Source organism: Zasmidium cellare (assembly GCF_010093935.1).
Source record: "Zasmidium cellare ATCC 36951 unplaced genomic scaffold M409scaffold_16, whole genome shotgun sequence".
NCBI classification, from domain to species: Eukaryota; Fungi; Ascomycota; class Dothideomycetes; order Mycosphaerellales; family Mycosphaerellaceae; genus Zasmidium; species Zasmidium cellare.
This window is the reverse complement of record NW_022986960.1, coordinates 616390-642478: the sequence shown is the minus strand read 5'-3', so window position 1 is coordinate 642478 and position 26089 is coordinate 616390. Positions and strand designations below refer to the sequence as shown.

At 52.8% G+C, this 26089-nt stretch overlaps 12 protein-coding genes across 12 annotated transcripts; 3 read left to right on the top strand and 9 right to left on the bottom strand.

The window, feature by feature from the left end:
- Window positions 1-1050: 1050 nt before the first annotated feature.
- On the bottom strand, window positions 1051-2790 carry M409DRAFT_66280 (uncharacterized protein; the record flags this gene model as incomplete). Its single annotated transcript, XM_033816867.1, has 5 exons — window positions 1051-1274; window positions 1327-1715; window positions 1775-2375; window positions 2448-2663; window positions 2748-2790. 5 exons carry the CDS (start codon window positions 2788-2790, stop codon window positions 1051-1053), a joined length of 1473 nt encoding a protein of 490 aa, XP_033668166.1.
- Window positions 2791-3654: 864 nt separating this feature from the next.
- Window positions 3655-6378, bottom strand: M409DRAFT_22703 (uncharacterized protein; the record flags this gene model as incomplete). The annotated part of the gene is made up of 1 exon (XM_033806461.1): window positions 3655-6378. The coding sequence occupies one exon, from the start codon at window positions 6376-6378 to the stop codon at window positions 3655-3657; it is 2724 nt and encodes a 907-aa protein (XP_033668165.1).
- A 1529-nt stretch (window positions 6379-7907) lies between these two features.
- M409DRAFT_22702 (uncharacterized protein) lies at window positions 7908-8657 on the bottom strand (the record flags this gene model as incomplete). The annotated part of the gene is made up of 1 exon (XM_033806460.1): window positions 7908-8657. The coding sequence occupies one exon, from the start codon at window positions 8655-8657 to the stop codon at window positions 7908-7910; it is 750 nt and encodes a 249-aa protein (XP_033668164.1).
- A 370-nt stretch (window positions 8658-9027) lies between these two features.
- M409DRAFT_22701 (uncharacterized protein) lies at window positions 9028-9537 on the top strand (the record flags this gene model as incomplete). The annotated part of the gene is made up of 1 exon (XM_033806459.1): window positions 9028-9537. The coding sequence occupies one exon, from the start codon at window positions 9028-9030 to the stop codon at window positions 9535-9537; it is 510 nt and encodes a 169-aa protein (XP_033668163.1).
- Window positions 9538-9775: 238 nt separating this feature from the next.
- On the bottom strand, window positions 9776-11260 carry M409DRAFT_66278 (uncharacterized protein; the record flags this gene model as incomplete). The annotated part of the gene is made up of 5 exons (XM_033816866.1): window positions 9776-9867; window positions 9925-10066; window positions 10112-10216; window positions 10270-10900; window positions 10959-11260. 5 exons carry the CDS (start codon window positions 11258-11260, stop codon window positions 9776-9778), a joined length of 1272 nt encoding a protein of 423 aa, XP_033668162.1.
- A 444-nt stretch (window positions 11261-11704) lies between these two features.
- On the bottom strand, window positions 11705-13009 carry M409DRAFT_66277 (uncharacterized protein; the record flags this gene model as incomplete). The annotated part of the gene is made up of 1 exon (XM_033816865.1): window positions 11705-13009. One exon carries the CDS (start codon window positions 13007-13009, stop codon window positions 11705-11707), a length of 1305 nt encoding a protein of 434 aa, XP_033668161.1.
- A 1219-nt stretch (window positions 13010-14228) lies between these two features.
- M409DRAFT_22698 (uncharacterized protein) lies at window positions 14229-14660 on the top strand (the record flags this gene model as incomplete). Its single annotated transcript, XM_033806458.1, has 3 exons — window positions 14229-14445; window positions 14504-14559; window positions 14616-14660. The coding sequence occupies 3 exons, from the start codon at window positions 14229-14231 to the stop codon at window positions 14658-14660; spliced, it is 318 nt and encodes a 105-aa protein (XP_033668160.1).
- Window positions 14661-15334: 674 nt separating this feature from the next.
- On the bottom strand, window positions 15335-16445 carry M409DRAFT_22697 (uncharacterized protein; the record flags this gene model as incomplete). The annotated part of the gene is made up of 2 exons (XM_033806457.1): window positions 15335-15654; window positions 15710-16445. 2 exons carry the CDS (start codon window positions 16443-16445, stop codon window positions 15335-15337), a joined length of 1056 nt encoding a protein of 351 aa, XP_033668159.1.
- Window positions 16446-17394: 949 nt separating this feature from the next.
- Window positions 17395-18489, top strand: M409DRAFT_22696 (uncharacterized protein; the record flags this gene model as incomplete). Its single annotated transcript, XM_033806456.1, has 1 exon — window positions 17395-18489. The coding sequence occupies one exon, from the start codon at window positions 17395-17397 to the stop codon at window positions 18487-18489; it is 1095 nt and encodes a 364-aa protein (XP_033668158.1).
- A 52-nt stretch (window positions 18490-18541) lies between these two features.
- On the bottom strand, window positions 18542-19488 carry M409DRAFT_66275 (uncharacterized protein; the record flags this gene model as incomplete). Its single annotated transcript, XM_033816864.1, has 2 exons — window positions 18542-19204; window positions 19261-19488. 2 exons carry the CDS (start codon window positions 19486-19488, stop codon window positions 18542-18544), a joined length of 891 nt encoding a protein of 296 aa, XP_033668157.1.
- Window positions 19489-20518: 1030 nt separating this feature from the next.
- On the bottom strand, window positions 20519-21106 carry M409DRAFT_54445 (uncharacterized protein; the record flags this gene model as incomplete). The annotated part of the gene is made up of 1 exon (XM_033812712.1): window positions 20519-21106. One exon carries the CDS (start codon window positions 21104-21106, stop codon window positions 20519-20521), a length of 588 nt encoding a protein of 195 aa, XP_033668156.1.
- A 2625-nt stretch (window positions 21107-23731) lies between these two features.
- On the bottom strand, window positions 23732-24511 carry M409DRAFT_54444 (uncharacterized protein; the record flags this gene model as incomplete). The annotated part of the gene is made up of 3 exons (XM_033812711.1): window positions 23732-23950; window positions 24011-24191; window positions 24357-24511. 3 exons carry the CDS (start codon window positions 24509-24511, stop codon window positions 23732-23734), a joined length of 555 nt encoding a protein of 184 aa, XP_033668155.1.
- Window positions 24512-26089: the final 1578 nt, after the last annotated feature.

Below are 26089 nucleotides of genomic sequence, written 5' to 3'. Positions count from 1 at the left end.
AGGCCTTTCCGCGTTATGGATGATCCATGAGTCTCCGTTGCGGTACGGACAACAGCACGCACAAACACCGCATCCTCCTCTCGCACACGTTGAGCGACAACGAGCTTCTGGCCCAGAACAAGCTGGTGGAGCTTCCCAATGCCGTCCTGCACGATTGATTCGAGGAAAACGTGCTCAGTCGCTTGCCCCGTCCATGCATCCTCCTCTTGCTGCTACGACGCAGCGCTGTCACCCACGCCCACGCCCACGTCGCCACCTGTCACACGTCGTGTGGCATGTCTGGCTCGTCGATGTTGGCCAGAGGTAAGCGCTCGCCGACGGTCGGGCCAAGATGCCTCACTCTCTCCACCACCACATGCGTCTGGCGCGTGCCGAGAAAAAGCAGTGGCGACGCGAAAGACGCTCATGTCGGTGATTGGTTGAGTCTGGCGAGTGATTTGTGCGTTGCCGGGCTTTGTCTTCTGATCTGCGTGCTTTTTGCGTCGCCTCCACCCGGGCCAGTCACGTGAAAGTGGGGGTTCAGCCGTACTTATAGACAGACCCCGCTGCTCTCAGGTCGTCTCTTCAGCAACAACGATAACGACCAAGTCAACAAGATAACAACACCTCTTCAACCACCTCAACCAACACAAACCAAACAAACCGACAAAATGGGCGGCTGTGGCAACTCGTCGTGCTCTTGCTCTTCCTGCTCCTGCTCGCCAGGCTCCTGCAGCTGCAGCGTAAGTCTTCGACTCTGAGGATGGTGGCGGGGGCAAAGGATGATACTGACTTGAATGAGTCCTGCTAGTAAACTCATCGCCAAACAAACAATCGACACGATGACGATATGAGCACTCACTACTGCATCCCTCGGCGTTTCGGTCACTTTTGACTTCTTCGACTTCGACTCGACCAACTTCACATGTTGAAAGATGGATGATGGAAGAAGTGTTCGAGGAGGAATGGGATGAGATTGGACGTGGAGAATGATTGGAATTGACGAGATGAATGATTTGATACCTTGAGAAATTCAATTCGTTTTGAGTCGAAATCTCTGTTCCTCTTCCTTTACCATACCAGTCTATGCCTGGTTTCGCGTTGCCCCTGCTCCTCCCCGACATCAGTGTCAAACTCCTCTTCAACCACATTTTCTCGGTCCAGTTTCCTATTCTCCCAGATGATCCAAAGTGATAGCACTCCCGCCAGCACAGCAACCATCAAACACATCGCTGCCGAGATCCACATCCCCTTCCGGTAGTATGGCTTCTCGCTACTGGGAAAGACGTTCGTGCCTATCATTCTCGTCAGCCTGTCCTACATCACTTTTGAGCTTGGTTCACTCACCTAGTAAAGGACCACACTGCCCAATCGTCGCCAAAATCGTATACCCACCACCACGTCTACTCTCCGTCGCATGCATGTTCGCCGTCCAAGCCAACAACAACGCCACCGACGTAAAGATCCACACCGATAGAAACACTGAAGCGTATCTTGGCGCTGTCGTGTCCGTCGTTGCATTAATGATGAAGCCCACCGCTGATACTAGAGCTGCGAAAGCGACGAAAGGTCCTCGGACTTTGAAGTAGTCGGATAGCCAGCAGAGGACGATGACGACGATGAAACAAAGCACGTAGGGGGGTGCGGAGAGGCCATTGGACTGGATTTGGCTGAAGCTGCCCATTTCTGAGATGATTGTCGGCACGAAGAGGGGGAGGGAGGCGAAGGAGACGTTGCTGTTGGAGAAAAGAGTCAGTCTTCTGAAATCATTCAAGTATGGCTCCGCCAAACTCACCAGCCAAAGTACATCAAGCCCGGAAGAAGAGACTTGGGATCTTTGAACGCTTCCCAGACCTCCTTAAACCGGACTCCAGATTCTTTCCCGATGTCCAGACGTTGGTGTCTCGCAACAAAGTGCAGCGCGACCTGCTTCTCCCGATCGTTCAGGAACCGAGCCTTGCTGATACTATCCGGAAGGAAGAACCACGCAAAAACAGCCACCAGCAGCGTCGGAAGCCCCTCAATCAAAAACAAAATCCTCCACGGCGCCAACGAGCCCTTAATCTGGCTAATCCCATACGCCAACGCACCACCATACGCATTCGCAATCGCCGCCCCACTGATGAACACCCCATGCCTGAACCCAACCAGTTCCCTCGGATAGAAGTACGTCAGGTACAACGGCACCCCCGGCCCAAACATCGCCTCCGCGACCCCCAAAAAGAACCTACACGCCATCAGTCCACCCCAGCTGAACGCCGCCGCCTGGATGCTCGCGACGAAGCCCCAGAAGACCACCGTGAAGGCGCAGAAGATGTGCGGCGGGAACTGCTTCCAGCCGATCAGCGTCCACTGGCTGAGGATGTAGGCGATGTAGAAGATGGTGCCGAGGAGGTCTGGCCACGCCGAAGGGTGTTAGCCATCTGGTCCTGCATGTCTCACGTGTGCCTTCTACCCTTCAGACTTACTGTAGCGCTCGCCGGCGATGTCGATGTCCTTTTGCATGCCGGCGAGGCGGGCGTTGCCCAGGTTGCTGCGGTCGAGCACGGCGAGGCTGTAGAGGACGAAGACGAGGGGTAGGAGGCGGCGGTCGAGTTTGCGGATGACTTTTTGTTCTTCCGAGGGGGTGGGGGGAGTGAAAGAGCCTTCTTCTTGTTGTTGGCGGAGGATGGAGACTTGTTCTTCTGTTGTACAGAGGAGGGAAGCCGTTAGTTTTTACTCTTTCTTTTGGGGGAGATGTGCTGTCTTTCACTGTCCTTCTAACTTACTGTAGTCGGCGGCTTGGGTGCCGCTCTTCTCAATGTCGCCCATGGTGACGATATGAGGTCCCAGTTCGAGACAACAACAGGAGAATAGAATGAAAGGAAAAGAGAAGAGTGCAGAATCACCAAGAGAAGTACATATACTTCACAGGAGAAAAGACCTACCTTAAGTAGCAACGGACTTAACAAAAACACTCACCACCTCGTGGCCACCAGAGCAAAGTCCCACTCCGGCCAAAACGGCAGCAACATCGTGCAAGGAAGAACCGTGCGCCGGTTTTCGCTGCTGGACACTGGACGCAGACCCAAAAGATCGGCAAAGGTCTGTACCACATAAAGTGCGGAGGTGACGTGCAAGGCGCTAGACGATGTGGAGGAGGAAGAGGAGGAAGAAGCGGGGGCGGAGAGAGACGATCTCTTCTCGTCTTTCTCTTCGTCGGGTTGTTGCTGGACCATCATCATCAATAATGCTGTGAGGAATGCGGGTGATGGAGAAGTGCTTACTACTCTTGGCGTCGGTCTTGGGATGATGCTTGATGGGAGTGCTTGGTGAGTTGGCGATGTCGGCTTGCGGTTGTTGCGGGCTTTTGGTTCTGGTGTTTTGCTGGTGATGGGGATTTGAGTTTGGGTGGGTTGGAGGTTGTGTAGAGTGGGTGTTCATGTGAAAATCGGACTTACACTGGTAGATTTCTTCTCAAAGCGTTTCATAGAACCATGGTCAAAGGCGAGGATAATTAATGCATGGTTTGCGGTCTCGGTATTGTCGATGGAATAGAAATTGCCTGACATGAAGCGTGAAGACGGGAAAGGAATCCTGTGAAGATAGGCCGAAGTCCAAGAAATACAGATAAATCAACATGTCTCATATATCTCGTACAACTCCAAGGAAACAAAACGTATTACCACATACCAATTACAAAACCAACTCCCTCAACGAACTCAACGCCTCCTTGATCTCAGGACTCGACCGTCGACTCGGCCGCTTCGAACTCAGCAGAACCTGCATCTCTTCCTCAAGACCTCTTTCCTGCATAATCTCCTGCACGCTCCGTCCATGCTCGTCGCGGGCAGAAATGTCCGGATGACCTTTCGTAGCGAGGAGTTTCAAGATCTGCATGTCGCCATTGTCCAACGCCTGAAGCACGGCGTTCCAGCCCCGGTACATGAGGTTGATATCCGCACCACAGATGAGGAGATGCTCGATATAGCTCATGTCGTTTTCACGGTGTCGACGGATGGCTTTGATGATGGGAAGATGCTCCCCGGGTGCGTTGACGTCTGCATCCGCTTCGTCGACCAGGTATCGGAAGATTTCCTTGCGGTTCTCCCGGATGGAGGTGGCCAGGGGGCTGAAGACGCCGCCGTTCTTGTCCTCGACCGAGACGCCTTTGCTGATGAGGAGCTTGACGCTTTCGAGTTGGTCCGCTACGACGGCCATTTCCACGGCGCCTTTGTTGATCAGCGTTGTTGGGATGTGCGGGAGGAGTCTCTGGAGGATTTCTGGGTTCTTTACTGCCATGCTCACAGGCCAGTCTTGTCCGCGGATCGCTGGATTGGCGCCATGTTGAAGGAGGATGTCAATCATGTCGAGCCGGTTCTCCTTAATGGCAGTCGTGAGTGCGGTCTGTCCTGTGACGGAGTTTCGGACATTGATATCGCAGCCGTGCTTTAGCAGGAACGCCAAAGCTTCTTTGTCGTTGTGCTTGACTGCGTGAGCAACAACACCCTTGGGGCTGTGGAGGTTCGCACCAGCGGCAAGAAGTCGTGGCAGGAAATGTGGTCGGTGATACGTGACACATTTGTAGACCGGGAGTTCCAGAGCAGTACAGTTAGGGTCAGCGCCAGATGCGAGTAGCAAATCCACCAGCTCCTCTCGATTGTCACGAATGGCTGAGCAAAGTGGAGTGTATATGCCATCCTTCTTGGCGTTGAGATCAACGTTGAACTTCAACAGCAAGTCCACCGCTCTCCGCGAGTTGATCGATGTTGCCAGTTCCAGGACACCGGGGGCACGTCTGAGGTCCGATCCTCGTTCAAGAAGGACTTCAAGAATCTGAGGATGATGCACCGCCGGCCATAGAACAATCTTAGGTCCTGGCATATTTGGATCAGCCCCATGGTCGAGCAGGATTGTGACGAGATCGTGTCTGTCAGCGTCGTTGATAGCCTTGAACAGGGGTGTCTCGCCACGGCCATTCTTGCCGTTAACATCCGCATCATACACGATCATGAGGTCGACGAGGGCAGTAGGCGTGCTCTTATTCATTGCTTGCGTGAAAGGTGTATCGCCATTGCCCATGATCTGGTTGGGATCCGCACCGTACTGCAAGTATAGATGGACGAAATGGCTTTTGCTTCCGGTCAACGACACCGCGAATGGACTCTCTCCGTAAGGACCTGCGCACAGATTGCTATCTGCACCATACTTGACGAGTAGTTGGGCGGCTTCGAAGAATGAATGGCCAGTCGCGGTATACAGCGGCGTCGAGCCATCTTTGTCTTTCGCATTTGCGTCGGCACCAAACAGTAGAAGTAGGCGAACGCTTTCCAGATCATGGTTGACGATGGCAGTGATCATATGACCAACCTCTGGTGGCACACCACAGTCAAGTAGTTGCTCGCTGGTTTTGTGATCTTTTTGCTGGATTGACGTGGTGAGGGCAGCTTTAGACTGTTCTGAGATAGGTACAGTGTTGCGCTTGGGTGTCCATCTCTGCGTTTTCGAAGGGTCGACCTTGATGCGAATTGGTTGCTTGGGTATCTTGTCGCCAATGGCGTGGTATTGCCCACCATTCTCCTGAGATAGCATTGATGTGATTGACGTGATATCAGAGGCATTGTCATTGGGATTCCCCACAATTACTGAACTTCGATCAGAGAACGGCGATTTCATGTGTGTTACAGCAGACATCGTACTGGTAGGGCTGTTGATTGTCTGACGATCCAACAAAGCACCCTCGGGCAGACTGGGAAAATACCCATCCCGCAATGAGGATGATCGCGGAGCGTACGTGTCGATGTGAGGTGCGGGTGGTAGTGGTCGTCTGTCGGGAGAAAGGTCTGCGATGGCGATCTCGTGCGGTGTCAGAGGGCTTGATGTTGATTTCGCTCTGGTCGGATCTGCTGTTTCAAGGATAGCTGCGAGAGCCGTATACCCAATGCCTGCCGCTGCGTCGAGCTTGCCGTCGCCCAGGACAGACGAGAACATCAGAGCACTGATACTCATTGCAGCACGGCATTGCGCCAAACACAGTCTTAACTTATCAATCTCGCCGTCTGCGAGCATCAAGCGAAAGCCCTTCCCTAGCTTCCCAAAGCCTTGCTTCTTCTCGCCGCTGAGTAGCTTGTTGACCATCTGGTCCATGACGGAGAATGCATTGCGTGTTTGGGTAAAGCGATCTCGTAGTTCTTGGGAAACATCTGGTGGGAACTTTGCGTTTGATCTTGCCAGTCCGGCTTTGGCTGGGAACAAAGCTCGCGAAGATTCCAGGAACTCAATGGCGCATTCCTTGAAGCCGGGTCGAGGACGCTTGGAGATGGAGAGGTATTCAAGTGTGTGGACCGCGATTCCGTTGCCGAGGGCGATGGTGGTCGTGCATAGCTCCAGCAGGGTCTCCTTTGGCTTAGACGGGGCCATGGCGAAGAAGCCGTGAGGTTCTAAGCTGCAACGATCGCTTTCGAGATGGACGATCGACGCTCGCGAGCACTTGCAACAAGATCAAACACGAGACGACTCTGGCGATCCAAGGCTGGGAAGAGGAAAGCAAATCGAAGATTGACGGCAGTGGAGGGGCGTCCCATTATCAAGACTTGCCAGGCGTGGCGAGCCCGGTCCAGCCTTTGGGAACGCGGCAAGTCAGAGGAACAAAGCCCGCATCACGTCCCATGTGGTCCCCTTGTTTGTTCCAAGTCGGCGTCAAGGCCAGATTGGTGCGAACAATCATAAGCCAAGCCGTAGTTCAGATCCACTATAACGCCTCGGAGCATGGTTGTTCCTGTGAAATCACGAGTCGCGTGCGTGTGGCGGCGTCTGGGTTCAATTAGCTGACTCGTACTCCAAGTTAGTTCAGGGAAAATGGGAGTCTCGGCTTCGCCTCGGTGCTAAGATTGAATCCTTTGGCCCAACAATAGAGTACTGAAGAGATACGGAAATATTGAGAAAGACTCATGAAATATGAATACCAGGCCGTAAAGAGGTTTGATGCAACACCGTGACACTGTAGCTAGCGCGTCTTGTACGAGTGCTTGAGCAAACACAATCCATAGAACAGGTGAGCATCTGCAACCATTGAGAGCACACCATATCGTCGCGGCGACTATCCAGAGCCCATCCTACCGGCAATTCTGCAGCTTCCGAATCCTGAGGGTGTGGTCGTTCTTTGTTGTTCTCTCGATCGGCTCCGATCTATGGCGATAAGAGACAGAGTCTGCGGTAGTGGTCTTGGCTATCTGGGGAGACATGGACAGCTCAAGCCACAGAAGATATGCACACCTTGTGGCCAAGGATAGAGAAAAGTGGTTGGGATGGAAGATGTGATTGAAGAGTCCAAGGAGATTTGAAGGAGGCCGACAACCGTTGGAACTTGGAGGCAAGAAGCGGTCGATATATGATCCGTGCTCGCGGGAACATCCGCCGCTAAATCGAATCCATGTCAAAGTGGTTCCCCCTCTCATGCTCGTATGCAACAAGCAGCACCATCAGAAATGAGTATCGCGCCCTCAACACCAAGCTGGCGATACAGCAGCGTACTGCTGGGAGCTCGCCGGAAGATCCCCTCGAAGCACGGACAAGTTTTGCCCGAATGGACGAACAAAGCAGAAATGTAAGGGAGCCTTGCAATGAGAACTCCAGACCATCGATGTTTCAAAGTCGCTATGATCCTGCGATATGTGTCGGTTGAATTCGAAAATATCGCGAAGCTGGAAGTTGGAATCTGGCCTGACGGCATGACTTTTGCTGAGGGAGAGAGTCTGGTGCTCAAGACTGCGTGCCACCCAATGGTTATGGTGGAAATTCTGGCTCTTTGGGGAGTCATCGACGGCGAAAAGAGGACGCCACGTGGCATATTCTGTAGGTGAGCATCCCGGCTTCGTGCAGAGTCCCATCGTGAGTTTTGTAGTTGACCAAGTTGACCAAGAAGCTCAGCCTGTACCATAATCGTCTTCTCAGCGATCACTCGCCCTTAGATTTCCTTTCCCCCAACCCCCCGCCCTAGTCCAGGTCACATATGTCCGCAATCCATGATCTTCCCCCATGCGATAACTGTCATACTCCTCCTCACTCAGACACCTCACAACCTCCATATCCGACACTTCCAGCGGCAAAGCAACAAGCATACTCAAAGCCTCCGTAAAGCCATCCGAGTGAGATGGCATCAGATCCACAACGTTGCCCTCCTCACTAATCTCTGGGGCCCGATCATTAGTGGCCTCCTCGCTGCCCCAAAGTCCGATCTTTAGATGTACAGATTCAAGGCTGGGGAATTGGCTCAGGAATGGTTGTAGCGCTTCTCTATAATTGTGGAGAAAGTCCACAGCGTCGCACTGCGCCCCGAGGGCTTCGAATTCTTCCCGTTCGCCTTCACTCATGTTGTCGCAGTAGCATTCGACGTGGATGTAGACATAACAGCCCTTGACGGAGCGTGCGAGAGGCCCGGGGAGATCTGGATATCCGGTCCACCAGGAACAGTGTCCGCCCAGGACGTGGAGAGTTCGAGATATGGGGAGTTGGTCCAAGTATTCTGATTTCACTTGTTTACTGACTTGGAGAAGGGCGGGTGTTGGGACGTCTGTGGTGGTGACTATCGTATCGTACTCGTCGACGCCAGCGAATATCTCTTTCGTTGGTATGATCAAGTAGTTGTAGATGACATCTCGAAGTTCGCGCGGGAGGTGCAAGAAGCGAAAATGAGACATACTTCTATCTCGTCAATTTCAAGATGGCTGTGGCTGATGTGGGATCAGAATCGAACATTCACTTGATTCGCACAGCGGTCTGAGCTCGAATAATGACGTAATCAAGGCGCTAAAGATCCTGTCAGTTGATTCCAACAGACATGTGAAAGCCCAGCTCGAGCCTGCCGCAAGGAAACTCACATGGCATGTTAACAGACAAAGAAAAATGAATCCATACCAAATGCGGCCATATTCCTGCACAATGAAAGCCGATCATCTCACAACAAAGCAACCACGCATAGGCTATCAAGATCGTCGGCGAACCCTGAAGCACACTTGCCACCAACACCAACCCAAGTCCCAACTCAAAAAAGAACAATAACCAAGAACCATGTCGTACTACAGAGACACCGAGTCCAGGTCCGACCCCCGCGGCCCCGGCCTCGCCGCGCACCCCAACGCAAGATCCGGCAAGATGAAAGTCATCGTGAACGACAGGCTCGCCGACGGGCGCATAAAGCGATACACCCTGGACCCGAACGATCCGGACTCCTGGAACAGACACTGGAGGGGAGAGTACATCCCGACTGCAGGGAAGAAGAGGTATTACAAGGGCCAGAAAGAGGACTTCACCAGATACGTCGATCCGGCGAATTACACCAATTTCAAGTCACCGCCTGAGTTGCCGATGCCGGTGTACGTTCCTGTCAGTTTCACCGAGAGATACAAGGTCATTATTGCGTGGGCGGCTTTGGCCTTGATTGTGTCGTTGTTCTTGGGAGTGGTGGTGCAGCTGAAAGAGCATCCTCGCAGTCCTGGAGAAGCGGCTCGTTCTAATGTGGCGCAATGGGTGTGGGGGATTAACGAGTATCTGAGGAGTTTGTTTTCGAGGACAGGGTAGTGACTGAGGTCAACTTGTTGGGTTTGGGTACCTTTTCTGGGCAGGGGAGCGCTGGGAATATGGTTAATGCGTAGGATAGTGCCCAGCGGCATGACGATGAAAGACGGTTTCCATTGATGAACTCAGTCTCAGAGCTTTCCTACTTTTCTTTTTCGAGCTTTTCGCTGCCAGTAAAGTACCGGTGTCGTTGCAAGGACCTCAAGATGCCTTGGCGTGTCTTGTCGCTTGGGGTTCCCCATCACGATGGCCGCTGCTTCTCGACCTCCACAGGATGCTTCTCCAAGCTCTCGTACCATTGAAGTGTGCTTCCAACCAAGAAAGACCAGGATCCTATTGAGGTGATCAGCAACGATAATCGGATACAATAGCCTTTTCACACTGCCTTACCCCAGAACGACGACAGGCAAGCCTGGTACTGCGCCCAATGTGCACTCGAGTAGCCGAAGCAGGGACACATCAAGAAGCCAATGCCTCCGATCAGGTTCCAGAAGCCGACATGCCAACCCAAAGTGCTCAGATCAGGTGTCCACTAGTGTCTCTGCGTTTCGAGCATGAAGAGAAAACCCGAGATGACGAAGCCGCAGGCCCCGATGACTTGTGGAGTCCAGTAGAGGGCATCGATCAGAGGTTTGGACATGTGGTCGAAGATGCCAGGCAAAGCTGTAATGCCGCTGACCCACTGCAGAACAATCAGAATGATTGGGAAGAACGTCTGGCTCAAGATTGACTCACAAACACAGTTGCTGCAATCGCCTGAATCAAAGAAGCCAAGAAGCCCACGTCATGCAAGTAATGGGACCGCAACTCCATGCTGGAAGGCCACCACACCCACGAATGCTCTCCTTCGGACGTTGAGGCAGCCTGGACCGGGTTCGTCAGTCTGCTCACCAACGAAGGCTTTCCAACAACGTTCGAAGTATTTTGGTGATGATGTGAGCAGCTCTCCTTCAAAGGTACGACTTGGGTAGCAGTGCCGGCTTCGCTGTCTTCGCTTTCGCCAATGTGTTCCACAGCCCAGCCAAAGCAGCCTGTGCGGTTCTCGTTGATGGCTTCTAACATGAGGAATGCACTCCCGAGTTCAAAAATCGTCGCTCTGATGAAGGCGGTGATGCCGCCGCCATAGAGGGCCTGGCCGTTGAATCCAACCTTCGGTGCAAAGGGCAAGAAGACGAAGAAGCCATTCAATACCCAAACGATACTTCCAACGGTAAAGGTGACTGCGACGAGCCAGGAGACGTCCCAGATAGGGAAGTACGTGAACATGCGCCAGATGCCCTTCAAGATTTGCCGAAAGCTTGACGTCCGTGGAGGCGTGAGCACAATTTGTTCTCCGTTTTGTGTAGGTCGTACGACAAGGCCATGTCTTCAGTCTCCTCATTAGTCGCTCAATTCGTGACATGCAGACATTCGTGATATCTCACCGGCCTTTGCGATTGTCACGATTGGAGTATTTGTACTCAACATTCGAGGGCAACTTGTCGTCCGTCCCGCCAGCCGGTGCTCCGCCTTCAAATCCCTTGCTGTCATCGTCGTCAGAATCAAGATCTTTAGGCGCTGATGCTCTAGCCATAAGGGTGAAGCGAGCTCTGGTCGGGTTGAAACTTGGAAGGGGACCGGATGTCTTCTCCTTTTGCAAACGCAGGTCGCGCTCTCCTCTGAGTGGCTCGCGAGCAGCTTCACAATGAGTATTGCGGCGGGCTATATCCGCCGTCGCGCCGCTCATGTTGTCTGATTTGTGCTTGGAACTGATGTAGCGGGACGAGCAAAAGAAGAATGCGTGGGTATTCAGGTGATAGGTCTTGGGAGGGCGCGTGTGTCTCTGTGGATGGTGATCGACAGCTGTGCCAACTGCTATTGCCCCTGCGATGAGTTTCGTTCCTGACTTGAAGTACAGCAAGTATTAGGAAGTCGCTCGTGAGGTAGCTGGTCTTCCATGGGGCAGCAACAGAACAACTTCCTTCCCCAGACTCATCACACCCAAATCGCCGGATCCCCAACAAGCGATCTGCCATGATTGCAACGTCCTTGCCACCAAAGGATAGATTTAAAATGGATAGCATGCAAGAATTCACTTACTTTAAACGTCAGATCTTAGCACGTTTTGGCTGGCTTGCCAGATTTTCATCGCCAGTGCACATGTGGCTCAGTTAAATATGATAGGAGCAAATCATTTCCGGCCCAAGTCGATGTCGAGGACCTGACGCAGTGGAAACAGCTCTTCTTCTTTCTTCCCCTCAGGTAGGCCAAAGAACGGCCTCATGGTCTTTGCGACTACCTCTTGAAACAAGTCCTGTACCAGGGACTGCAAGTCGTTCCCCGTTTGAGCAAAGTCTGGGAATGCGTTGATCTCCAGTAGCCATGCCGTACCACGGGAATCGACAAGAAAGTCAACGCCATAGATCTCGAATGCGTTCGGCAGTGGTTGGAAATGTATTCCCATGCTTCTGGCAGCGGCCTCAAAGACCTCACCTGTGACAGCGCAGATCTGGTCAAAGACGTCTTCTTTCCAGTCTTGTGCTCGGACACCGGAGATTGATGTTGGCAATGACCAGAATGCATGCACGCTGCCCTCCCTTTCGCCAGTCTGCAGACAAGTGTTGGTGAGGTGACTGGAGAGCTCGTCGTTGGGCGATGTCGCAGTGCATGGATCGGCATACGTTGGTCCACCAAAAAGGGCCAGCATTGGCTTGTAGACGAACACCTTGAGAGCACCGAAGGCGACCACGTATGTGCGAATGTGGAACTTTCGGCCGGCTGAAGGGTGTGGTTCGGGCAGCAACAGAGGCGACTGAATGTAGGGCTGTACGATAAAGTGTCGTAGTTGCGATGCAATCACTCCATCCGACGAGTCATCTTGCTTCTCGCCTAAGCCATTGATATGCTCGTCGTTCGACTGAGCACCCTCATCCTCGTCGTCAGAAGGCGGATCCCACTCCTCGAAAATCTCTTGCAGTTCTTCCTCAGAGCTGAACAGGCGGATTCCTTGGCCTCGATCACTCATCCCTGGCTTCAAGATCCACCACTCTCGACTCTCGTCATCTTCACTGAGTGACTCGTTTCGAGCCCAGCTCTCCTTCAGCTCATACGCCTCAACTAGCGCATCATCCAAGAATTCGGCATAGTCGACCTCAAACTCCACGCTCGGCTGGACATGGTCTTTCAACAAGCTCTTCGGATTCTTGGTCAACCAATGAGACACTGTTGCGGAAAGGTAATGCTTCCGGATCAGAGCCTTTCGGATGATGTGGCTATTCGCAAGGCTGGATGTCGAATGCTGCATCAGATGATCGAAGTCTATGCTCTCGTACTGTCGCCATTGCAAAAGTCTGCAGGCTGGCGATGGCAGCTCGGAGACGTCCTTGATCAAGACGAGGAGGTCCGAAGGAAGCTGGGCTTGAACGGCGGAGAGTAGCAAAGGCTGGACGTAGACATCTTCGTAGTCGACGAGAGCGAAGATCTTCGGGCTCTCCATCAGGTCCGACTTGTTTCCCGGGGAGGCTGCCAGCCAAGACTGTCACAAATCTGATACAGGAGACACCCAAATTTTGCGGAGGCAGGGACGACAGAGTTTCGGGTCGGTACGGGAAGACCGCTCCGGAGGTAAACTCAAATTCAGCTTGGACCTCAGCGAACCTCCTTGACCCATCCTCCTTTCTTGCTCTACCACACAACGAGCACTTATTGTTAGCCATTTGCTGTGGCACAGTCTTGCCCGCGGAGCTGACTGTGTTGAGAACAAGGGGAACGACGAGGCGTGGTGCGGCTACGCTCTCCCGCCGCCATTCCATCATGGACTCTCGCTGAACGCCACGACACCCGGCACATTCTTGCCGCCGACATCAGAGCGCTGGGAAAACACTCCTGGATGTATGGGGCCGAGGAGGAGTCCGGATACTACGCAGCTCTTTACCGATATTGCAGTCTCTCAATTGAGGCAATACTACTCCAGACGTCTCCGCAAAATACTCCCCGCAATCCGGATGGCAATTGAGGCGATAGAAGATACGCACTCGGCCAGAACAGTCTTGCTAGAATCATCGCCGTTATCAACTGCTTGTGCACACCATGTGCTCAACTGTCGGCGTTGAGCGGATTCAACTACCCCAACGGAGATTATTCAAAGTCCCAAGTCACGGTTCACGTGGAGGTTGGTACGGGGACCAAGAAAGCTCGCCCGGTACCTGAACCAGCTGACAACTACTGCCAAAATACAACATTGATCGGGTGACGCCTGGACATTGCAACACTATGGACCCATTCCCGAACATCGCGAAAGGAGATCACATCGTATCCTTCCAAATCCGCGCTGTGCTCTGCACGTGCTGAGCTGTTTTCGTTGGATCGCCAGACTTTCCAGCGCAATACCGTTGGTAAGGCAGCTGAGACATTGTAGATCTTTTGGGCTGGGCAGTCCAGCAATCCACAGCTTCATTGCGGCTCGCAAGACCAACACAGCCGCGACATTAACCTCTTCCCAGCAAGCAGCGCAGAACTGCCTCGCCACTGCGAGGGAAAGAAAGGTATAAGTACGACCATCTCGTCTCTCCAAATCTCATCCTCATCAGCATCCACAAACACTCACAACAACAAACTACCAAACAAGCCGTCCTTCGCTTTCAATTACTCAAAACTCTCGCTTCATCCACTCGCTTCACGCAAACCCCCAAACAAACCATCAAAACACCATCAAAATGCAGTTCAGCACCATCGCCACCATCCTCTCCGCCGCCATGGCCGTCACCGCCACCCCACTTGCTGGAGGCTGGCCAAGCAGCGGCAGCGGGGGCGACTCCAGCAGCACCTGCGCCAAGGGCAGCGACGTCTCTTGCTGCTCGACCGACTCCAGCGGCAGCGATGCTCTCGGCAACGTCCTCGGTGGCAGCTGTGTCCTGTCTCAGCTCCTCGGCCGTACGACACCCTCTCCCTTCACCTAGCACGCATCGCAACGCTGACATGATCCCTACAGTGCTCGACACCACCTGCCCAGCTGGCAACACCTTCTGCTGCCCAACCAACCAGGACGTAAGTCACCCACTCATCAACACCACTTCCATCGCAAAGAAGCTAACACCCACCAGGGCACCCTCAACATCGCCCTCTCCTGCATCCCCATCAACCTCTAAACGGTTGTAGCGGTTCCACAACAACAGGACCAGCAACATCACGACAAAAAAACACCCAACATGACACGGCCATGGACGAATGGAATCGTGAGGAGGACACCGAAGAGAAGCAAAAAGTGGTAATGCATTGTTGCACAAAAACGCGTCTGTCTTGAAGATTTTCCCTTGAATTTGTATTTTGCAATTGGTTGATGTGTCTGCGACACATCACATGTAACCTTTTTTGTCGGGAATTTTCGCATTTGCAAGAGGCCTTTTGGCAGAATAGACAGACTGATCACCTGGCTTTTTTGGCTTGGGCGCTGGCTTTCGTGGATTTTTCCGTGTAAACAGAGATGTCAAGCATATTATTTACATTGTTTGAGAGTAATTTCCACCCACCTTTTTCATCATTCTCGAGAATCAACTTTTAGGCCTTTTAGTGAGCTTTGGGACAGTGACACAAAAACATCAGAGGAACAGACAGTTTGCACGTTTCAAAGCAGACTTTCCATTCATCGAGTTCCAGCAAAACCCGAGGCCACCAATGCTACCGATGTAACTAGCGCCAGAACTCCTGGCATCATGCATGTCATGAAAAGAGCTCAAATCATCGCTGCAGTACAGGTGTTCCGATGGGTGAAGGTGGTCTGATGAGAAGGTTTTTGCTACACTCAGCATACCCTCCAACCACCTTAGTCCTCATAGTAGTCCTCAGCAGCCTCCTCGTAGTCCTCACGAGCTTCCTGCAGCTCCTCCAGGTCGCTGCTGCTGGCATCTGAGTCGGCGGCAGCTTCCACGGCCTCGTTGTAGTCTTGGCGAGCTTCCACGAGACTCTCGCGGTCGGACTCGTCGCCCGGTGGAGGCGCGGCAGGTGGGTAGCCGCCGTATGATGGATCTGCTCCGTAGCCAGCAGCGGGCGCACCGTAACCAGCAGCTGATGAGCCAGCACCGGGGTCGAATGATGGGGCGGCAGCAGGAGGTGCGGCCTTGTGCTCATCGTCGCTGTCATCATCTATGCTCGTGTTAGCCGATATCTTAAAACCTTGGTTCTTATAAATGCGTCTTACCGAGCGCAGCAACAGCAAGGCCACCAACCGCGAGACCACCAGCACCCGCCAAAAGCATGTTTCGGGTGCTGTGGTCCTCCTTCTTCTTCTCTGTCTTCGCAACGTCACCGTAGTACTGCTGAGCGTTGTCCTGGTGCGGTGGGTTGTTGTAGCCCTGTGCAGGCATAGCGCCACCGTATTGGTTGTAGAAACCGCTGGCACCACCCTGATCACGCAACTGCTCATGATAGCCACCAGGGCCAGTTGGAGGAGGTGCGTAGCCACCCTGCGGAGGTGGGGAGCTGTAGTTGTGATTCTGAGGGGCGTCCCACTGAGTGCGACCGGTGGCTTGCTCTACGTAGTAGTAGCGCTGGCTGTTGTGATCCCACTGCGAGATCCATCCTGGTGGCAGCTGAGGCTGGCCGGGTGGAGCAGCACCTGAAGGTGGTGGGGGCGGGTTGCTGTACTGCTGGCCGTACGGGGGTTGATCGTACTGCGAAGGTGGTGCTTGGGGATACTGCGAGGGTGGCGCCTGCTGGTACTGCGAAGGCGGTCCACCATACTGCTGCTGGTGCTGGCCGTAGGAATCGCTGCCGCCGTATGGTGGTGGACCAGAGCCGCCCTCACGAGTGCCCTCGGCCGTCTTCTCCGGCTTGACCTCACTGTCCTTCTTCTCGTCCTTCTTGTCCTTGCCGCTATCGTCGAAGCTGGCTTTGAGCTCCTTGAATTCCTCGGTGAGCTTCTTGAAGAACGACATGGTCGGTCTGCGGTGAGAGATTGTGAGCTGGTTGGGATGTGGTGGGTGGAGGATTGGAGAAGTGGACGGTGTTGTGCTGTGATGTATTTGAAGGAAGTCTCAAGGCACTATTCAATGAGCTTGCGTGGGGCACTGCCGCCGCTAGTCTGACGATGACCCTTCAAGGCTTGGCATGGAAAGCTCATGTGAGGCCGCCCTACCTACAAACGCTTGTGGCATGCACAATTGCGCGGTTTTTTGACCGCCAAGCCGTGCACATGCCATTGGCAGCAGGCGTTGCTCGAGTGATTTGCTTAAGCAAACGGAGCAGGCGCTTGCCTGCAGCTTCGTGGCAGCTGAGGAACGTGCCCCTGCTGTATTGCATGCACCAAATGCATCTTGCGGCAAGGCTGCATGGGGAGCAGATCCACCTTGCGTCAACTAGTAGTGGAGCGAGGACTATGGTGGTTCGGGCGAGGTGGTCTCTTCCCAGGGTCATGGAACGAGGCAAGAGCAGAAGTGCAGTAATCAAGTAAATTGCTTCAAGTGTCATACTCCAAATCATCTGACCCTTCTAGTGTTTCTGGAGAGGTCAAGTTTGTGGCAGTTGCTCGAGAGAATGCAAGTGTTGTCTGAACGAAGGCGCCGGCCGCTCGGTCCCCGAAACCTTGTCTGGCGCCTTGGCAATGCGCTGTTCTGGTTGTCTGCTCGTTCAGTAGCCCAACCAGCTCTAAGATGGAAGATTACTGGGGCATGTTGCTCGGCAGATAGATCTACGAGCCGGATGCATATCAATGCAAAATATGAATCCAGACGAAGTTGAATGAACAGGACACTTCATCAAAATATTGAATAGTGACTAAGCGAGTATAAGGTTCCCGCTATGATGTAAGCCGCTTTCACCCCTGTACGCATTGTCGCGTCTTCCCGAAGACCTCGAACATGTCAAATATCATTCAAACCCGCAGAAATGAGTGCCAGTGACCTTCAGGCGCTTCTGCGCTTCCTCTTCCAAGATGCCAAAGTCCCACTGGCGTCTGCCATGGGCAAGGTCAAGGATCTCCAGAAGGCCAATCTTGACTCTCCAGAGAAGCTCGCCAAGGCAAAGGCAGACCAGTTGAAACCAATATTCGAAGACGACAAAGTCACTAAGCAGATTATTGCCGCTGCCAAACGCGTGTCGAAGAAGCGTGCCGCTGGCGACGATGGAGCTCCTACTCCCAAGAAGAAAAAGAATGAGAGTCTCTTCTCCGATGAACCACTCTCGCCTGCCCAACTGGAGGAGTCTTTGAAGTTGCCATACAGTGACTTGGACGAGGAGGATCTGTCAAAGACTGTCTTGTTCACGAATCGGGCGCCTCTTGTGCTGGCATTTCTCGTGATTCTGCTGAAGCATACAATGCCAGAGCAACCGCTCTCGAGTCGACTGAGTCTGGCGCAAGCATATGTCAGCATCACCAGTAGGTCGAGAGCCGTCTATCTGGGCATTGAGAACGGTAAGAGTGCCGAAGAAGAGGGATTTGGCGAGGGGCAGCCAGTGGTGAATGTGGGAGGCAAAGAGATCAAGGTGTTGCGAAGATGGGGTTACGAGTGGAAGCAGGAGTCGACTACCCAGAACGAGGAGCAGCAAGCAGACGATGGCGGAGAAGAAAAACCAGCCTTGTGGGCACTGGACCTGGAAGCTCTCAAGAAATCTGGCAACGAAAAACAGCCCGCTGCTACAGCGGTTGGCGTACACAGCAACATTCCCATTTACACGCCACAATCAGCTCGATCCTATCTGCTGAAAGCCTTCGACAATCCTCAAAATGACGGCACATCGTCGAAGAAGCAGTCAGCTGCGGCAAAAGCAGCCCAGAAAGAGCAGAATCTGGGCAAGCTGTTGCATTCGCTTGATTTGCTCTACGACGCCTGGGCCAAACAACTTTCACCCGATGAACTTGATGGCCGGACTTGGAACTGGTATGTCAAAGTGAGACCGTCTGTCGAGGACGGCGTTGCTGGTTGGGGTGGCAAGAATGAGCTGAGACTTGCCGACATACTGGAGCTACGCCCGAAAACATGAACACATAATGACGCCGCTATGCAAGGAACTCGAATGGTATCGTTGACCTCTGTCACTCCGATCTCGGCAGCCACTCCGCCAGCTTCGCCAAACTGCTGAAACCGACGGCCTTATCCGTCTTGAAGATGTCGTACAAATTGCCAGGCTGCTTGGGTTCTAGCCAGGTGCAATCATGACGACCACGAGTCGTCTCCCGGTCGATGAGGACAGCATTCCAACCGGCACCGACAGCTCCAACAACGTCCTTCTCGTCCTCATCGCCGACGTACACTTTCCGCCAGGCGCTAGGGTCGTGGTTTCCTGTTCCCTCACCGGCCTCACTGTCCAGTTTGATCTTCAGAACTTCCTCGGCGGCTGTGAATATCCGCTTGTCGGGTTTCTCAAGGCCCACATCGTACGACATCACCGTAAAGTCGATGTCGTGCTGTCCGGCTGCGGCATCCTGAGGTCGCCCGCCATATCGAAGCGGACTTACTCGCAAGCCGAGCGAGGTCAAAATGTCGGGGACTCGATCGTCCGAGTTGGTAATAACTCCAACCACAACCTTCGTGTCTTCTGCTTCATGCGCCTCCCGTATCCGCTGTATGAGAGGCTTGACATCTGAAAAGAGGGTGTAGCCTTCATCGCACCAGAATCGGTTCAGCAGCTGCGGTATGAGATCATTCGGCAGCTTCTGGTTCTTCTGCACAAGCGGCTCGAATGTGTTCTGGATGATCTGCAACCCGAGTTAATCACACGAGAGGCCAGCAACAGCAATATGTCGAGACTAACATTGGTCCACCACTTTTCCGGATTCATCCCGTTCGCCTTGCCATAGTTCGGGTTCTGCCTGGCTTCCTGTTTGAACGCCGTCTTGAAGGATGCCGCGACATCGTCGTTTGTGAAGCCACTCAATCCCAGCGATCGAGCTACATCCGCATACTGCTGTGCGACGGGAAGACGCGGCTTGAACAACGTGCCGAATGCGTCGAAGCAGAGGAGGAGGTTCCGGGCGGACATTTCGTCGAATGACGACAATGTCGTCGTACTTGTCTGAGGATTGACGAAGGTCCCTGATCAAGTCATCGCTGGATGCGTCGCTGCCGTTCGCGGTTGCATGGTGATGATTTCGAGAAGTGATGGCTTTTGGTGGCGAAGTCGTGTGATCATTGGAGATTGGAGATTCACTCGCTTCGTACATTATGTCATCAATCACGTGCTGGCCCCTTACCATGACTTTCGATTTGAACGACATGGAGCTGTTTCGATGGAGATCCTGATTTAAATTGAAAAGGCGACGAAGACTCAGCGGTGATCTCAGTCTAAGAAACTCGCGCTGGTAATGGCTTTGGCATATGGACTTTCTAGTCCTAAGGCTGCTATCGCTCCTCTAGCTATCTCGGAACATGGCTTTTGAGCAGTTCTAGTCTCTGACATTGTCGTTGTCTGTTCCAGTCGAGCTTCTCGTCTTACGCCCGGCTCGAATCGGACGGCAAGATAACTAATTGACCTAACCAAGACTCTCCTTATCCATCGGTCCCTCCCGGACGTGGAAGTACAAGCACCATTGATCCGCCGGACCTGTCTTGCAATCATCGACCTTAGGAAATGTGTCCAAAATGAACTGGAGTTCTCATCAGATAAGTCTGAGAAAGTAACATTTCTCTTGCGAATATCTCCAAAACCCGAAAATCTAGCACGAGCCACACGAGCCGCGTGAGCGAATGCATTGCACCTAGGCTATAACTCGTTCGCAACACCAAGATTTCTCCATCCACCAACCTCCAGCTCTTGCGATAGACTCCTTGGTTTGCTGCTCTCTTGTTTGTGCATAGGACCATCTCCCTGCCTGATATCCGTTGATTGCTTGAATCTGCTTCTCTCATGTCTGACACCCGGGGCCATCACGTCAATCTGTTCATTCGCACCGCCTCGCTTTCGCTGACAATTGCTGTCCAAGTTCGTGGAGTCATTTTTCGTATAGAACAGACATGCTTCTCACGGCTTAAGACTGTCAAGGCGTATTCTCCATACGATCCCGACTGCCAAATCACAGGGCCTTGATCCTGGAGCCTTGTTCGATCTCTTGATTCCCTGGTCTGCCTTCATTGTGATTCTGAGCATCCGCTGGCAAGCCAAGATTGATCGCCTTGGGCAAGTAGTGGCGAAGAACATGACAGACGACGAGGCATATCCAGCCAGTGAGGAACTCTTGAACGTTGACGATCGAAATGAACGACTGCATGTCGAGAGAACCGGTGGCCACAGCCGAAGTCATTTTTGCTCTTTGGCAGGGCCACGCAGAGACTCCCTTCTTGAGACCGAGGAGTTCGATTGATTTTTCGCAACTCTCAGGAAAGATTGGCCGAACCAGAGTCACGTTGGTACCGAAGAAAGGTATTTCCACGCCGGTGTGTGGGAGTATGCCAAGTAGAAATGCCGTGAGAATTCTGGCAGCGAGGAAGGGCCAACTGGATCTGATTGAATCCTCAAACTTCCTGCCTCGCAGGCTGTAGAGTCGCGAGAGGATCGCCGGTAGCACGATGGTGTTGATGAACTCGGCAGCGACAAAGCGGCCGAACGCCTGATAGACCTGATACCTATCCAAGAGGCGTTGGTCAGGGGAAGTTGGAGTCATGTTGGGTTGTTGACCAAGCACTCGGCAAAAACTGTGTTGCTCGTAGACTGCGTAGAGGCGGATGCTCAAGATTCAGCAAATAGAGGAGGAAGAACTGTGATTTTTATTCTTGGAATTCGCTGTGGTGATGGCTTGGCTAGAACGCTGCGGAAGCTGGTAATCATCTTGAGGAAGACGGGAGCCAGTAGCATCCACAACAGGTAAGCACCACCCAAAACTTCTCGCACGCTACTAATGGAATAGCATGCCCGTGATATATCTCAAAATGTTGATATGATCAATTATCCTGAACTCACAGGTAGGTACTCCTTGCACTGAGCCAGCAAATACGGCACTCCAACCGAATCTCTCGTGGGAAAAGCAACCTTCGCACTTCATTAATTTCGCACCGTTCTCGTCCATCGACCGAGCCGAGTAGCCGCAAATACTCGCACCGTTACGAATATCCACACGATGTATACTCGACTCACGTCCCCCGGTGTCTCCTGCGCAGCATCCGCGCCCCTATCCCCATCACCTGCCTCAGCATCCACTGCACGTGCAGATCTGTAAGTCGTTGCACCGACGCATGTGCGCCCCTGCACTCAACAAGTTTCGATCACTCCGCATCAGCTTCGACTTCTCCACCCAGACAGAGGAGATTCGACCGTCGCTTCGGAAGAGACACCTGCTTCCTAGCCATCCACGTCCTCCACGCATGCTAATCCGGATTGAGACCACTTCTTGCCGCAGACCACACCGTCCTTTTGATTGAACATGTTCAGATGTTTCCACATCGTCACTCAATGACGTGGCTTGCGTGTCGCCGACTGCGTACCGGGCGCGGTAATCTGTATCGATGTCAAGGATGAGTACGCCATAATTGAGGCCGAGTATGAAGAGCGCGCCTTGAGATCATGTGGTTTATGCGTTGGAGGTCCGTCGCCGGGCCTGTAGGACGTCATGGATTGTCCACGGGCTTCGGGTCGAGGTGCTGGCTGGGCTGTTCAAGGTGCAGAAGAGTCAGTCGCCGTGGCAGAAGCACCATCGCAGACTTCGGAGCGGAAGACAAGGTTGGAGTGAGTGTTTAAGACGCTATTGTTCGCAGTAGGTGTGCTCGTGATCATGTAGCGCCGTTGTGTCGTTCGCATTCAACGTGAGAGTGACGATGGTTATGGCTGCGAATAAAATCGCCTTGTCCAGACAATTTTGGCCGGAACCCAGAGCCCCGGTGGCTCAACGAGTCTTGCGAAAGAAGAGATCGAATCATAGGTTGAACATTCTGCAAGTGCCATTGTCACCCATGAACAAGCTGCGATCTCCAGTTGCCATGTGATGATGCTGCACCGGCTGCTGCCACGGCCAGGAGCATAGTACGAGCGTGCTCTGAGTCTTGTCGTTCACTGATCCCAATCACGAGACCGGCGACCATGGCTTGATGCAAGTGTATGCCTGTCCAGAAGCCTAATGATTCGAGGGGATTTTGGGAGCAAAACCTGAGAGCCCTCGTTCAAGCACGCACAAAATTCTCCAGTAGATGTTTGTACGAACGGGGATAGCACCAGGTTGATTAGTTCTGTGATGATCCATTGATCCCAATCACAAGGCCGGCGACCATGGCTTGATGCAAGTGTATGGCTGTCCAGACGCCCATTAATACGAGGAGATTTTGGGGAAAAATCTGAGAGCCCTCGTTCACGCACGCACGCGGTAACCCAGGAGATCATAGCCTGTAGAGGAGTAGCACCAGGTCGACATAGTCTGTCAAGATCCATTGCTACCGGCCACGAAGCCAGTTACCATCGCTCGAGAGAAGTACACAGCCGTCCAGGACTGGATTGGCATTTTGAGATCAGTGTCCGCAACAAGCAAGCAACCACTAGATATTTGACTGCTTGCTTGAACAATATCCTTAATTTACCAATCAAGCAAGTACGCTGTAGGCCATCAAACATGAAGGAATTTAGCTCATCAGTCAATCAAACATTTAATACAGCACAACGACCTCACTGCCCCCAAATTCCACAAGAATATTTAACCCTAACAACCCTTAAAAGCTTGATATATAGAGTTGACTAAGCGCAGTATGATATATACATATCACGTGATAGTAAGTACGCCAAGAGATCGCTATCCGAGATATCCGAGATCAAGCAGTCAATCATTAATCAATCATGCTATAACAACAAGCAGTCATCAATCAATCGTCACCTTACCCATCAATCATATAATTTACATCCATCAAGCTGCTTGCTTGCTTGTTGCGGACACTGTTTGAGATATGAGGATCAGATGCTGACAACCCTCATCCGAGCACACGTACAGGACTGTCCAGCAGCCCAACGCCATCACAGAACGTGAAAAGACAAAACGCCGTCGGTCCTCGCTCAGGCATGCGTGTGACCGACCAGCAGCCCGTGGTCATCGTATGGTGTCCGAAGGAAGCATTCCAACCACCCCACAAGCCCAGGTCAAGCCAACCTTCCGTAGTATGACAGCCTCTTTCAAATTCGCCTGTAACGTTTGGCGAGTGTCTTGCTCGTCAACTTTCAGGTTGAAAATACCACCGTAGACCAACCATGGCGTGCTCTTGAGGTGTTTAGGCGCCAGTCCAGGTACTCCACTGGCAGCCCGGTTGCCAGCCTCCTAAGTTTCGTGTGTTTCGGATCCTTGACGCCGCAAAGCTGGACCGTGGCCGTACTTTGCCGGGTCTTGGAAGAGATCGACGTGGTCGTACACCCGTGGGCTGAAGTTTTCTTTGAAGGTGTTGAGGAGGAATACAACACCCAATCCCTGACACATGGCAACCATTGCAAGAGCTGGCGCAGCGTCGTCGTCGTCGAGGAGGGAATTGCAGACTGGGAACTACATTGCTGTCAGTTTGGTCAAGTAGTACAACCTTTGTGAACTTCAAGCATCGCTGACCTGTAGTGCGGATCCATAGTTTAGCTTCGAGGCTTCGACAATCCAAACACAAAGCTTCCTCTCCTCATCATCCACGGCTCCACCTGGGAAGACATGTTGTTTTCCTTTCATTGCATCAGGCATCCCGTACAGCTCCACGGAGGCTCGTTGCAATCCCACAATTGTCACATCCGAAGGTGGCCTGGAAAGAGTTGCAAGATGATTGGCGAGGTTTATGGGCTTGGCCGTACCGTGTACACAGTACGTTCACTCCGCCGCCACGATGAGGCTACCCATTGGCGGAGATGCCCATAGGCGAACAAAGTTCCGTTCGAAAGGGCTTGTCAGGTAACTGGAAAGAACCGACCAACTCGACCGACGATTGAAGCTAGGAGTCAAAGCCAGACAGCAAAGCAGATCCAGCCAACTCAACCCACTCCAAAGGCCGGGAGTCCAAGCCAGAACAATCCAGTTGTGCCCACTGGCAAGAGAAAATACTCTTGATGGGCCTTGTCGACGCATTGTGATTGCGAACGAGACTACTCCTTAGGAGTAGTCTCGAGCGCGCCCGAGATCCAGCAACCCAGGGCAAGGACGAGGAGACAAAAGGCGAAATCGATCCATCTTTTTGCTTGAGTGACGGGAAAGTTCTTGGTAACCCACTCCGGGACACCCTATTCTCGGAGCTGTTGCTCAAGCAGCTGGCGGTCCATGTGATGCGAGTACCAATGGTGGAATGCGTCGGCCACCGTTGGCAGCATAACCTTCTGGCAGAAAAGTACAAACAATCCTGCCACGAAGGCGGGGGTGGAAAAAGGCATGAGGAAGGGGGCGTAGGTCTCGCGGTTTCGATCTATTAATAATATGTATGTTGAAGAGAAAAGGAAGAATTGTCCAGCAAAATTCTGGAAGGTCAAACACGTTGCACACTGAAGCGGTAAGTGCAACTTCACCACATATTCAGGACTGAAGGCACGACCATTCGAGAGCCAATCTGGGTCGGCATAATTGCCATTGAGCCAAGAATTGCTTCTGGACATAGTGAGGTGTCGCGGAGCGCTGATCATTTCGGTTCTGAAGCGGTATCGTCAATGAAGTTGTCGAATATGTTGATGTAATGCAATGTTGAAGAAAAGAACCACAGCCATCATTCTTTATCTTTTATATTGTCGAAACCACGTTTGCTGGCAGGTCATGCCAGACATTTTCCGCGATTGCCAGCGACGTCTGATACCACGAGAATGTGTTTGCCGGCGTGGCCATTCTTGTTGCCAGAGTGAACAGTGACAAACAGCTCCAGGTCAGGCAGGGACGGGAAACAACCAGCGGATTTTGGAGAGGCAACCCAGGTCATTCATTAGCAGTTTAGCTAGGGAGGTTCCAGGTCATATCAGCCATATTCCAAATTTGCGAACGACGCCTGACACTGCGAAAACAAGTCCGTTGGCGCAGTCATTCCTGTTTCTAGAGAGGAAAACAACAAGCAGATCCAAGTCAGGATCGACGGGAAACGGCGCGTGGGCTGGAGAGGAGCAATCCAGGCAGGTCGGCGACGGTCTCAGGCAGTGAGGTTCCAGGTCATGTCAGAGACATCCCACAACTGCCAGCAACGCCTGACACTGCGAAAATGAGTCCGTTGGCGTGGTCACGCTGGTTTCCAGAGAGGAAAACAACAAGTAGATTCAGGATAGGATCGACAGGAAACAGCGCATGGGCTTGAGAGGAGCAATACAGGCAGGTCGTGGACGGTGTCAGCCAGCGAGGTTGTAACTGGTGATCGTCGAGGTCGGAGGGGAGAGAAGTAAACTACGGCCAGGTATGAGCAGATAATCGCTTGCGAACTGAGGCAGCAGATCGTCCTCGTATCCAGATGAGGTGAAGAAAACCCAAGTCAGGCATGGACAGGCCACAGCCTGCAGAATTGAACATGATGTCGTCCTCGTGGCCGAACAGGAGGGAGGCAACCCCAGATCAGGTATTAATGCAATCAGTCAGAGATATTGTCCAGCAGCTCGTCTTCGTGGCCGGGTCAGTTGTAAACAGCAATCAGTCAGCAACAGTGTCCAGTCAATCGTCCTTGTCCCTGGGGGAAACGACAAA